This window comes from Acanthochromis polyacanthus, chromosome 16 (genome assembly GCF_021347895.1).
Source record: "Acanthochromis polyacanthus isolate Apoly-LR-REF ecotype Palm Island chromosome 16, KAUST_Apoly_ChrSc, whole genome shotgun sequence".
NCBI classification, from domain to species: Eukaryota; Metazoa; Chordata; class Actinopteri; family Pomacentridae; genus Acanthochromis; species Acanthochromis polyacanthus.
The window spans coordinates 20051243-20065418 of record NC_067128.1 but is presented as its reverse complement, the minus strand read 5'-3'; the positions used below and the strand labels follow the sequence as shown (position 1 = coordinate 20065418).

The following is a 14176-nucleotide window of genomic DNA, read 5'->3' as shown; positions in this document are numbered from 1 at the left end:
GTATTAAAAATGAATGGCATTGCTGCTTTTCTTTCATCTTCAGCTGTCTTCTATAAATAAAGTATGGTATGAGACTGGCTATGTGATATATATTTCCTTGTGGTGTATGAGGGTCATTCCAGAATTGGAAAACATTTGAGTTTCAAAATTTAAAAAAAATAAACCTTCTCTTCTGCAATTTTCTGCGACATTTTCATCAGTGATGGAGATTAAACTATCAAAGGCTTGAGTGGCTCAGTTTACACATCAATGATGCCATTTTTATTCCATGTTCTAATCACAGTAACAGGGTTGCTAATCCATGCTAATGTTAGCTTTTTCTCAGGAGTCGAAGCTAGATATTTAGTTAACTGTTACTGCTGACCAAGAGGACAAACTTACTGATGGGAAAAACGAAAAGAAAAAAGTAAAAAGAGTTAGTCTTATTATGATAATATGTACAACGCGGTTGCATGAGGTAAAGGGAGACAGTCAATCATGACAGACAATATTATGAAAATGTGAAAAATAGAAGAAAGGACATCGCTTTGCTCTACCCATTCTGTTGGAAAACTGTTTGATGATGTTGTTTCATGTCATTCAACTATTTTTTTCTTCTTTTACCAGCTGAAAAGTTTTTCTAACAGGGTTGTTGTGGGACACACATTTCATGCATGATAATCCATCCATCCATTCTCTATACACCGCTTTATCCTCACTAGGGTCGCGGGGGGTGCTGGAACCTATCCCAGCTGACTCGGGCGAAGGCAGGGGACACCCTGGACAGGTCTCCAGTCTGTCACAGGGCTACATATACAGACAAACACTCACATTCACACCTACAGACAATTTAGAGTGATCAATTAACCTCAGCATATTTTTGGACTGTGGGAGGAAGCCGGAGTGCCCGGAGAAAACCCATGCATGCACAGGGAGAACATGCAAACTCCATGCAGAAAGATCCCAGGCTCAGGCCGGGACTCGAACCAGGGATCTTCTTGCTGCAAGGCGAAAGTGCTAACCACTATATGATAATTATGATAATTATATGATATGATAATTATTATTTAAAATATTATGTTGATTCCAGAAAAGAGATTTGAATTTCATTTTAACTGTTTGATTTGAGATTCATTGTGGTCATCAGGGGGCTAGGGCAAGAGAAAAATAGCATTTCAGAGGGAACTTCAGACTTATTTGGTATAATATTAAAGTATTTTCAATCATTCTTGTCTCCTTTTTTTTTTAGATTTGGTCTCAGGACAAGTAAATTTACACAACAACTGTATATTTTAGTCTTTTGTACACGTATATCAGAAATTTGATTGGTGGAACATAAAATGTCCTCCAATTCTGAAATGACCCATTAATACCACGAAAAGACCTTAGACAGCAATGAATTTGCCCTACTGTACAAACAAGTATTGTCTGTCGAGTGACAATCTGATGTACCTCACTCCTCCACTGTCAAGTGCACATTCCATACAATACACCTGTCCAAATATCACTTGTCTTCACACTGGATGTTAATGGTGCTGATGACATTACATCAGCAACCCCAAACATGCTATTAAGGTGTAATTCTTATTGTCCCGTGCAATGTAATTAGAAAGCATTCACCCATGTGAGATGATCATCACAGAGTCTGTATGACCATGTGATGGACTGGCGACCTGTCCAGGTGTCCCCTGCTTCACTGTCAGCTAGGATGGGCTCCAGGACCCCTGTGAGCCTACAGAGGATAAAGCAGTTTACAAAAAATGGATGGATTGATATTTTAACCCACACTATTGTTTCAGCCCAACACTTGGTCCAGCAGATAGGGGATTTGCTGTATTGGGACAGTTCTTTTCTGCTAGTTTATGAAGTCAGCCTGGTTTAGTTCTGTCATCTACTTCATAACTTTCTCACCCATATGTTCATCATCTCGATGCCAGCTTCTTGCCCTTCTAAACTTCTTGTTCTTCCTTATTTTCTGTGCCTCATTCCAACTTATTCCATTGTCATTTTCAATTCTTCCTCTGTCTTTTTTGTGGATTTAAAAGTGGGGTTTAGAGAGATCCGTAGTGTTAATGCAAGAATAATGCAGGAGGATGGCAGTGGTGGCAAAGGCAGGAGTTGATGGAGAGATAGAAAAGAAGCTTGTCCTCAGATAATCCAGTGTCAGCCGACCACCACCACTACTCTCTGCTTGCTGCGCTCCTTGGTCGAAGGTTGCAGGAAGGCTGGAGGCCACCGACTAAAAGCAGCTATCAGCACAGATCCATCCTGCTACAATGTATTGCCTAATGGTGGTTTGGGTTGCAAAGGTAGAAATACTTCTTCTGCAGCAGCACTATCACCATAACAATGCGGTTAATAAGAGGGGAATTTACTACACATGCTTACCTGTTATCCTATATGATCAGGGGTGATAATTACACTGATTATCATAAATAATAATAAAATGTATTTAATTACAACAATAATACATGTATTACAAGGGTGAAAATATATAATTAGAAAAGCACTCAGAAAGCACAGTACTCTACCATATGGCATTGTCAGAAATGCAGCTTCTTCTTTTTTTCGGGACTCGGAAACACCCCCACATTTTAATCAGTTGTTCCTTGTGTCTTTTCTGATGGTGACATAGTGTTCACTTGTTATCATAGTTCTTTTGGGGGGTATAACAGCGCTCCCCATCACTTTAATCAAAACACAAAATGAGATAATGTCTTTTAGAGGTGTTGGATGGGGCTTCAGCAATCTCTATTAAGACCATTGCGGCACATCTGTGGACTCGTTGTATCCCTGACAGCTTGTTGTGATAGTTACTGTTGATTGTTTTTTGAATTCGACATCCACCGATAAAGATGAATATAAAAAGTAAATCTTCATAACAGTTTTAACATGTTTTGAAGTCAAAGTACATGATGCATGAGCAGTGATTCTGCAGTGCTTTATTCACATCACTAAACAACTACCGCCCGGTCGCACTCACTTCCATTGTGATGAAGAGCTTTGAGAGGCTGGTAAAAAAGCACATCACCTTGAGACTCCCTCCCACGTTCAGCCTCTTCCAGTTTACCTACCGGCCAAACTGCTCCACTGAGGACGCCGTCTCCTCCGCGCTTTACCTGAGCCTTGCACACTTCGAGGAGAAGAACACTCATGTCCAGATGCTATTCCTGGACGTCAGTGCAACGTTCAGTACCATCATTCCAAAGCATCTGGTAGACAAACTAGTACCCTTGGGCTTCAACAACCCCCTGTACACCTCGCTGTTAGACTTTCTCACAGAGCGACCACAGTCAGTGCAGGTCGGAAAGATCACCTTCTGTGTCGTCACCCTCAGAACAGGCTCCCCTCAGGGCTGTGTCCTGAGCCCTCTGCTGTTCACCCTAATGACACACAACCGTGTCCCCCAGGGCTGCCACCAAGCACATTGTGAAGTTTGCAGACAACACAACAGTGGTGGGCCTCATCAGAAACAACGACCTGGCCTATAGAGTGGAGGTGGAGCAGCTGGTGAGCTGATGCAGACAACAAGAAAAACACTCAGAGAGTGGACTCCACCAAGGATGTTCAGTCGTATCATTTCTGACGGATAAGTCCAGATAAGTCTACAGTCGTCTATTTGTAGTGGGATCGCAAACATGGAATCATCAGCTGACAGCTGATGTAGTGTTTGCTTGTTGTCATAGTTACAGTGATGCCATGCCGTTATCAATGATACAGAAACCTTTAGAAAAATTGTGGATCCAGACTATAAGCCGTGTCACTGTGAAAATCTAATCCCTTGGTCCTTGTCATTGCTGACCTTCCCTGAAAATTTCATCCAAATCTATTAGTCTGCTTTAGAGTAATGGTGCAAACAGACAGTCAAACCAACGCCGATCATCACATAACTCCGCCGTGTTCCTCGGCGAACTAACAACCTGATCCTGAACATGGACAAAACCAAGGACATCATTGTTGACTTCAGGAAGAACCAGCCCAGTCATACTCCACTTCTCATCAACAACATGGCTGTGGAGGTGGTCAGCAGCGTCAAGTTCATAGGGGTGCACATCACAGACGATCTCACCTGGTCAGTGAACACAGCATCGCTGGTCAAGAGACCACAGCAGTGGCTGCACTTCCTGCGCAGGATGAGGAGAGCCCACCTGCGCCTGCCCATCGTCACTACCTTCTACAGAAGCACCGCAGATAGTGAGCAACCGCATCTCTGTTTGGTGTGGAGGCTGCAGAGCCAGGAAGAATGTGAGGAGAGTGGTGAGGACAGTGGAGAAAATCATTGACACTTCTCTTCCCACCATTCAGGACATCGCACCTAAACACTGAATGTCCCAAGCCCGGAACATTATTAGTGACTACTCACACCCCCACCATCTACTGTTCTCCCTGCTGGCTTCTGGAAAGAGGTTCTGCAGCATTCGGTGCAGGACCACCAGGTTCTGTAGTGGCTTTTCCCCCCCAAGTCATCAGACTGCTGAATTCCAAATGAAAAGATGCTGCTACTGGATATTTACGAACAAATTAAATTTTATCTTTATTTGCATTCACTGGAACTCCACAGGTCACTTTACTGTTTTTTCACTATTGCACCTTACTATATTTATGCTGCTGTATATATTTTTATATTCTTCATATTTTAATATGTATTTTATATCTCAACACATTCTTCTATATGCTAAGTCCGTGCTGAACCAACTGTAATGCAGTTTCATTCTGTGTGCGCTGCTGTATACTGATTGACATTTAAGTCTGTCTATGTTTTCTACAGATAGTAAATGCTAATGGAAGCTACGGTGAAAGCCCAGTCGGTTGCTGTTGTTCTCTTCATAGGCAGTTGATAAACAACCAGTGCGCTGAGGTCATTCTCAGACACCTAATTTATTCAGGTCTATATGCTACTGTCACAATCTGCCAGAATCAGCACTTGCTATGTGTAGTGTGGGTGTGTTTAATGTCTTTAATGTATGGTTTTTACGCCCACTATGAGAATTCCCTTGCCTTGCCTTGCCAATACTGTATGAACAGAGAAAAATGAAATGAATTATTGTAGCGATAGTGTGGGAGAGTGCTGGTGGAACTGGAGGAGGGCAGAAATGGCTAAAACCTAAGCAGTACCTCACTGCGGCCTCTGCTGCTCTGACAGAGAGAGAAGGCCAAGACAAAAAGAGTGTTCACAGGAACAAAAAACAGCAGACATTAAAGAGGCAAGGGAGCAGGAGAGAGAAGCCCTTACAAAGGATGGAAAAGCCTGTTGTCAAGACCTCTGTCTGATCAAAGACACACAGACTGAATGAAATACTTCAAGACCAATGTCACCCATTTACACTCCTGTTCTCACCTTCATTCTTTAAGTTTTATTTGTGCATAAATAAAGGTGGGCATCCACAATAGTTGCTGATTGATGTCTGACCAGTGACAGCTAGTAAGAACAGGTCTGTTTATTCTCTTTCTCTAAACACCTGAATCTTTCTTTTACTGCCAAGGAAAACACCTGTTTGCCATGCTTTTGGGTTCTTCCATGTATTTATCATCGGTGTTCTGGAAATGTATATTTTTAAAAAATCTTCTGGGTTTAAAATATACATAGACCAATTGGTTAAATGTCCCTTGGTGTAATCTTAATTCTAGCCTGATTTAGTCATTTCTTTACCACTTATGATGAACACTTATTAGTGTGTTATAATTATGTGACGATTGCCGTTGGTTTGTCTGTCTGTGTGTCTGATACCAACACTACTCACAAACGCACTAACGGATTGGGATGAAATTTTCAGGGAAAGTCAGAAATGACACCAGGACCAACTGATTAGATTTTGTCAGTAGTGCAGCTTATAGTCTGGATCCACGGATTTGTTGAAGATTTCTGTGTCATTGCGAGATAGCGGCATGGCGTCACTGCAACTGTGACTACAAGTGAACACTACATCAGCTGCATGGTGACGATCATACAACTGTGATCCTACCACAAATCGACCACTGTGGACAGCAAATTTTTTAAAATATTTCATCAGAAATCATAAAACGCCTGAACAGCCTTGGCGGAGTACTGCGCTCTCTGAGTGCTTTCCTTGTTCGCCTATGTACAAGTAGTGACACCACTCTGTCTCTTTTTCTTCTTGATTGGAACAACACTGAAAATACACAGTAGGGCTGGTTATTTCTGTTTCTGTACCGCTCGCAGTTCCTTATTTCCAGAAGTGAAATAAGTGCTGTTATTGACTTGTGAGTAGTCAATTTTCCATCCTCTTCTTTCCCTCAGTGATGCTTGTTATTACTGTACCAAAGTATCACTAGGAAGGAAGTTTTTTTGGCACATAAATGGCAACAAATTGTCCAAACATTTCGCGGTTGTGCTCGCTGAACTGGTACGGATGTCTTGAAATTTGAATTTTACATCACGTTCTTGTGGGGACAAAAAGGATTTATTTTCATTATCATTGAACAATTTAATATTATCTGTTATTTGTTAATTTCTGGTTTTGTTTTTTGTTTTTTGCTAGTTTTTTACAATACTGTGGGCCATTTTTTCACTGCAATGTAAAGTCCTGTACCTTTATGGAAACAGTACAACCAAGCCATGGCTAGTATTAGAGAGAATTCCAGAATTACTTTTCTCCTGTTTAACACTGTTATAATGCTATAAATCACAGAAAAAAGGGGAAAATGTACATGAAATTTCTTTGTTCATTTTTTTTAAAGTGAAAAATCCTGGAATTGACAGACAGCTCACGTGTTATCAACACTAGGGGAAAAAAGGTTGCCTACATACTGTCAATTTTAAACTATTTACATCTGTATCTTTTTCCGTACTCGTCTTCGCTCTGCTCTTTGTAAACACAGATGGACAATGTAACACCCAGGTCAACACAAATTTTATTGAAGACAACAGGGAGCCAGAAACACACCCAACGTAACAATATTAACATGTCATTAGTTGTACTAGTTCTAAGATGTAGTACTAGTCTGTAACCCTACCTTTGTTTCTGTTTGCCTTTAGAGTCCATGTGAGGAGGACAGATAAAGTGGGAACAGAAGCTGCCTTCCACCCCATCGAAGAATACATGCTGCATGTAGAGGAACAGTTCCAACATCTGGCCAGACGTGGCCACGTGGACAAGAAACGTGTTTACCTGGCCACCGATGACCCCTCCCTGCTGCAAGAAGCTAAGACTAAGTCAGTATCTAGGAATGTGTGTGTTGTCTGTGAGTGTTTCCTGTCTTGTCTGATGTGTGAGAAAATGTCTGTGGACTTTGTTTTGTTTTCTAACCACACTACTGGTCAGACGTTTTAGAACGCCACAAGTTTTCCAGGAAATTGCGCATGTTAATGTGTCGTTGTACTCTGAAATGAAAGTATAGAACAAATAAACAAATGAAGTTAAAAATAAATCAGTTTAGAAACCAAAGTGTATTCTAAACTTTTGACTCTTCAAAGTAGCCACCTTTAGCAGATATAACAGCTGAACACACTCATGGCATTCTTTCCACAATGAAAATCAAATATTCTTCAGAAGGCTCTTCCCAGCTCTGTTCCAGAAGTTTCCATAAATGTGTGGCACTTGCAGGTTGCTTTGCTTTCACTCTTCTGTCCAATTCATCCCAAACCAGCTCCATGGGGTTTTAGTCTGCAGACTGCTGCCACTCCATGTTTTCAAGCTTACCATCATGTTTTTTTTTTTTCCTAAGGTAGTTCTAGCATAGCTTGGACTTATGTTTTGGGTCATATTCTTGCTGTAGGATGAAGCCCTGACCAACTAGGAACATACCAGTACTACATGGTGCTGCAGAATGCTGTGGTAGCCGTTTAGGTTTAGGGTACGTCTCACTCTTCATGTGTCAACAGCGCGTGATGATCTTTCAAAGGATGAGAAATCAGCACGCTGGTAAGAAAATAGCCTAGCTTATGATCGTTTACAGCCTCAAACAAGTATGTAGAATAGCAGCAGTGACAGAGGTGACACAGAGAGACAGGGAAGGACAGAGAGGTAAATAGATGATGGAAAAGAGGGGAGGAAATATAGACGGCAGGATTTTCAAAAACGTCTGTCAGGATAGTAATGTCAGATATAAGCCCAATTTATATTTTACTGACATTAGATTTGTTTCTATAGAGAGATCCAGATTTTGAAGACTTTTATTATTTTTTGAAGGCTAGTAGTTAGTCCAGTAGTTATTGGGTTATTCTTGATGGTTTTTCCTCTATAGTTTTGGGACTTATTTTGAGCTTCACTTTCTTGTAAAGCTACTTTGATGGACTGAAGTGGAAATTAGAGCAGGGTGCAAAGAAATTCTGTTAGATGTGGTCATAAAAGTGTATCATTTCCACCTTCCACCTAATAACATTGTTGATTTTGCTGGTTGAACATAGAAATACCTGTATGCAGGTAGAATATGAACTAAGACAGAACAATGCTATAATCAGTCAATCAGAATTTATTTATAGAGCACTTTACAACACTCAGAGTGACCAAAGTGCTTTCCAGTTAAAAACAAATAATAAAATGGGAAATAAAAGCAGATTAAAACAAAACAACAACAGAACACATGCCAGGGAAATAAAATCAGATAAAGCAAGATAAAATAAAATACAATAAAATATAACAAAATGAAATAGAATAAAATGTCACTACATTACTGTGTATTAAAAGCCAGTCTGAAAAAATGCATTTTGAGCTGGGCTTTGAAAAGGCCAAAGTCAGTGATGGTGCGCAAGTCAGGAGGCAGTTTGTTCCAGAGTCTGGGCCCAGCAACTGAAAAGGCTCGATCGCCCCAGCGTTTATACCTGGTCCGAGGGACTTCCAGAAGCAGCTGATTAGTTGACCTTAACGCCCTGCTAGGGTTACGAACAGAGAAAAGCTCAGTCAAATAAATAGGCGCAAGGCTATTATTACTGCTATTATTACTTTTAATAACATGCTGAGGGCTCAACCCTGCAAAGCAAGTTCCGAAGGAGCAGGAGAGAGAGAGGGAGAGAGCAATTTTTTTCATGCCCCCCCCCCCAGGAATTGCTCTCTGAAATTTTACTGTTTATTGTCCCCCTCAAAAATGAAATGGGATTCTCGCCCCTGGTTCCAACACTACTTTCATGCAGACAGAGGGGGTTGTAAGTAATCAAGAAAAGTTCAGAAACCTGTAGCATTTGGTAGCACCAACTTTCAAGGATTGATCAACCTCCATTGCTGCAGAACAGCTTGAATTTGTTAACCATTTTTTTGGTTACCAGAAAAAAGCTTTTTTTGTATAATTCTGAAAAGTACATCATTTTTCAGTATTGGGTAGCCTTAAGTTTTTAACCTCCAGCAGTTCACTACTTACCTTTGTACCATTTCAAGCTATTCGTTGGACTTTAACTACTTGAATTTAAATGAAAAACTGGAAAAAATGGGGTGTTCTAAAACTTTTGACCAGTAGTGTGTATTCATTTTGCTTCTTCAGTATATGACTATGTTCATGTGTCCTTCAGGTATCCAGACTACGAATTCATTAGTGATAACTCCATCTCATGGTCGGCGGGCCTTCACAATCGCTACACTGAGAACTCACTAAGAGGAGTCATCCTGGACATCCACTTTTTGTCCCAGACTGATTTTCTCGTCTGCACCTTCTCCTCACAGGTGACTTTATCGCCCAGCTCACATTTAGAAAGAGCATGAAATTGTATTACGTTATGTTTCTTCCTGAAACTGAGGTTTAAATGGGTTTGATGATTTGATGAGACCTGAGCGAACTTTTAATGCTTGCTTTGTTGTAGATAAGGAAGTCAGAAAGTCAAAAAAGTAAATATGGTTGATATGTAGTAAAAAAATAATAATTGTAATAATAATAATACAATCTTTTAGTCTGTTGCTATCTGCTGTGCATACATTTTCAAAATATTTCCATTATTTGCAACTAATAAAAAAAGTTAGAAGTAAATTGTCCACTTTTCCAGAGCTGTCAGTGACATCATCCACAGTTAGGTCATTTGATAATTATGGAACCATGTCCAAAGACCATCCATCCATTAATTATCTATACACCAATTAATACTCATTAGAGTCGCAGGGGGGATGAAGCTAATGAGCCTGTCCCAGCTGACACCCTGGACAAGTCACCAGTCTGTCGCGGGGCTACATATAGAGACAAACAATCACACTCATATTCACACCTGTGGACAATTTAGAATCAATTTGACCTCAGCATGTTTTTAGACTGTGAGGAAGCTGGAGTACCAGGAGGAAACCCATGCATGCACAGGGAGAACATGCAAACTCCATACAAAAAGAGCCTGCAAAGGCCAGGATGTGTACCTGGCTTCTGGCTTCTAGCTACAAGATGCTGGTGCTAATCACAGAGTCACTGTGCAGCCGTCCAAAGACTCCAAAAACTCAATGAGATAAAAACAGAAATCTTTGACTGTACAGTTTAAACAAGGCTATAGAAAGGTAAATCATATCACAACTAGAAAAGTAGTCATAGAGCGCAGTACTCCACCAAGGCTGTTCATTCCCCCATATGGCACTGTCAGAAATGTAGCATTTATGCTGCAATATAGATGTACCCACAAACAAAATGACCTTGCTCTGAGCATCGGGGTGTATTTTGCATGGATGCATTATATACAGATACAGAGTGGCGTGACCTAAATATGTAGCCACCAGCTTGAATTGATGGGACTCAGAAACACCCCCACAATTTAATCATTAACCACGCCCGACGGGTACGTCGGCGGGGTTATTGCATTCGGTGCGGTATCTGGCTGGTTATGTATGTATGTATGTATGTATGTATGTATGTATGTACGTATGTACGTATGTACGTATGTACGTACGTACATACGTACATACGTATGGTCCGATATCTCTGCAACGGCTGAAGTCAGGATAATCAAACTTGGCACTGAAGATCAGTCTAAGGTCCCCTGCTCAGTTGTGGAGTTACAGGTCAGCAGATCAAGTAGGAAGGGAGATAGGTACGATGATCAAAATTGATACATATTGCATCAGTTGTATAGAGAGGAAAGGGTTTTCGCCAGCAGAGGGCGTGGTTCTGCCCTCTACTGAGGGCTCATCTAGTTTGGTTCTTGAATCATTTCCGATGGATAAGTCCCAATACGTCCACAACAGTCGATTTGTAGTAGGATGGCAATCAAGTGACTGACAGACAGACAACCAGATGAACAATCCAATGGTGATCATCACATAGCTCCACCGCGTTCTTTGGCGGCATGAAAATAAAGGCATTTATGTAAAGCTGCAAAAATGACAATTAGCAGTTAATTTGTCACAAGGCAAACCAGAACCACTTTGCTAATTACAGTCATGTGATTGTCAACAACCTTGTTTTATAACTCGCATGGTTCAAAGCAGAGAAACTATTTAGCCCATGTATTACAGCTGTGACGTTCCAGTGGCATTTGTCACACGTTCTGATCATCTCATTTTTAACAGTGTTGTTTTATAGTCACAACATGGAGTGGAGAGCCTTCCTGCCGGTCCTAAAAATAATGGTCACGCTCTATAAAGCCTTTACGCGTTCTGGGCTTATTAATTCACTTCAAGGATGCACTTGCAATAAGTCTCTTAGCACATTTTATCCTTCTTATATCAAGACTGAAATGAAGAGTATATGTCTGACAGTGAGAAGTCTTTTTGTCTCCAGACATCTACAGATCTTCAACATTTATTGATCTAACTATGAAAGTAATGCCTGTCTGTCTGTGTGTGCGTCTCAGGTCTGCCGTGTGGCCTATGAAATTATGCAGACGCTGCATCCAGATGCCTCCTCCTTCTTCTACTCTCTGGATGACATCTACTACTTCGGAGGTCAAAACGCCCACAATCAGATTGCTATCTACCCACACCAGCCGCGCAACAGCGAGGACATTCCCCTGGAGCCCGGCGATGTGATCGGCGTTGCTGGGAACCACTGGGACGGATACTCCAAAGGCATCAACCGCAAACTGGGCCGCACTGGCCTCTACCCTTCCTACAAGGTCAAAGAGAAAATCGAGACTGTGAAGTACCCCATGTACCCTGAGGCAGACAAACTGCTCAACTCTCAAAAGAAGTAAAAAGAGCACATGGAAAAAGAGAAAAGAATGAGAAGAAACATGCAGTCTCAGATTGCTGGGAAGGAGGCTGCACTTGTACAGAAGAGAGAGGCGTGCTCAGTGCGCTAAGCTGAGAAGAAAAGAAAAAGCCTGTACCCAGGGGTGATAGAAATAAGAATGCACTCTGTGTGTTTATGTGTGAGCGCGCGCATGTGTGTATGTGTGCGCGGACGTCTGTTTTGCACTTGTGTTAATGCCTGTGCAAATGTCAGGCCATGGAAGACTTGCACCCTACCACTCCCCCCCACCCACCCCCCCACCCCCCACCCCCCCCACCTGACATTCAGACTTTGGGTCTGTAGAGTTGTAGACGTGAACATTGATTTTGAATAAAGCAAGTAAACAATTAAAAATCTCCAAAACTTACCAAGCTCTCTCTCCCGAGACAACACTGGGACTACTGTAAGACTGGCACGCCCCAGAGTGAGCTTCAAATCAATGACTGGAAAAAATGACAGGCTGGGAAAAAAAAAGAAGTGTTTTGATTTTTATTTAATTCTTTACAGTGGTTTTGATTCTGATCTTGCCTTTTTTTTCCTCATCTTTTCCTGTTTTTGTTTACTGAATGTACTGTACCTTCTTCTTGCCATGCTCACCGCTGCTCCTCCCCTTCCTCCTCGTCTCACTGTGCTTCCTCCATCTCTTCTCTTTATGTGCAATTAATTTTACAATACCATGTTGTGCTTTTATCGAGTGTTTTCAGTAATCTTAATTTTGTATGTATGCACTATATACTGTATAGTGTGTGTGTGTGTGTGTATGTAAGCGTGTGTGTGTGAGAGAGAGAGAGAGAGAGAGAGAGAGAGAGAATGGATATATATGAGAGATCAAGTCTACCTGTGTGTGTTGTTTATGTCTAAGGGGCCATGTCATGACCAGGTGCCTGGCTATTGGTAAGCAGTGTGTGTTTTATTTCTGGCTTTCTTCCTGACTGAAGTGTGGCCAAGCAGAAGACTGGCGGCGACAGAGGAACTGTCGTCAGACCTCAGCACTTGGAACAATGGTGAACTCCAGTCACTTCGCTGGTAGCCTCTAGTGAACAGTGGTAAAATTACGTGGAGTATGGTGCACGCACACACAGACACAAGGGCCGTCCCGAGGCTCACCAAAAGAAGCACTCCACTGACATAATGTCCTTTTCGGCATCTTTGCTGTCTCTTTTGTCCTCCTGTTTGTTGGGTTCGTTTTTTTTTACTTTTAACATTGCTGTTTTAAGATAAATGAGAAAAAAATATGCCTATGTTTAAAAATGATAATGCTATGTCATATCAAACTCAGTCCCCATCATGAAGGGTTTTTCCATAACTTATGTTCTTGGGCATTGTCTTTGATAACCACAGATCAAATAAATTGAGAAACCAACACAGCATCTTTCCCCGCAGTCTGATTCTGTTCACCATCTGCTCCTCCATCTCTTAACAGGCGCCACCTGCTCATTCAATCAAAGCTAAACATGCTTCATCTACATTACACACATTTCAAACTCAAAATCAAGGCATTTTGAAGAGTTCATTTCCTGAAGGGTATCCATCAATTTTTGAAGAGTAGAAGTTATTACCTGAAGTTCCTCTTTTGATATTGCTGCGAAAAGGAGGAGCCTGCTTCTGAAACACATCTCATTTTGGAAATGTAGGATTAAAGCTATCCCTTAACTTCAAAAAGTCACAGCGGTTTATTTTATAAATCATTGATTAGGAAAGTGAATTCATTTTTAAGATCAGAACCTTCAACGGAAACGGTTCCATCCTCCATTTATAGATGGTTTGTGACAGCTACATGGCATTTCTGCCCCAAATACCAAACATTTCTCCCCACGGAGCCACATTGTAGGTGTGACAGTGAGGCAGCACACTTCCTGCTCTTGTCTTGTGTCCTATTTCCTTCTTCCTGCATGTCTAAACCGTTTATGATCTGGTTCCCTGTGTCTTATTTATGGGCTGTCTTGTTAATTTCTTACTCAGGGGGCTCTGGGAGTTTCAATGCAGATCCCTCTTTAATTTCAAAGCTGATCTGCATGCTTCACTAGGCCCCCGTAAGGAAAGAGACAGCACTTGTAGACGAGATGAGCTTTTTGGTGTTAGTGATGAAGAACAATAGTTTTATTAC

At 41.4% G+C, this 14176-nt stretch overlaps 1 protein-coding gene across 3 annotated transcripts in view; it reads left to right on the top strand.

The window, feature by feature from the left end:
* Positions 1-13437, top strand: part of fut8b (fucosyltransferase 8b (alpha (1,6) fucosyltransferase)) — a 113989-nt gene extending 100552 nt beyond the window's left edge. For all 3 annotated transcript variants that reach the window (XM_051960736.1, XM_051960737.1, XM_051960738.1), the window contains 3 exons: positions 6977-7153; positions 9443-9593; positions 11693-13437. In XM_051960736.1, the coding sequence (XP_051816696.1) occupies positions 6977-7153; positions 9443-9593; positions 11693-12031 (667 nt within the window). In that variant the 3' untranslated portion in view covers positions 12032-13437. The remainder of the gene's footprint in view (positions 1-6976; positions 7154-9442; positions 9594-11692) is intronic.
* Positions 13438-14176: the final 739 nt, after the last annotated feature.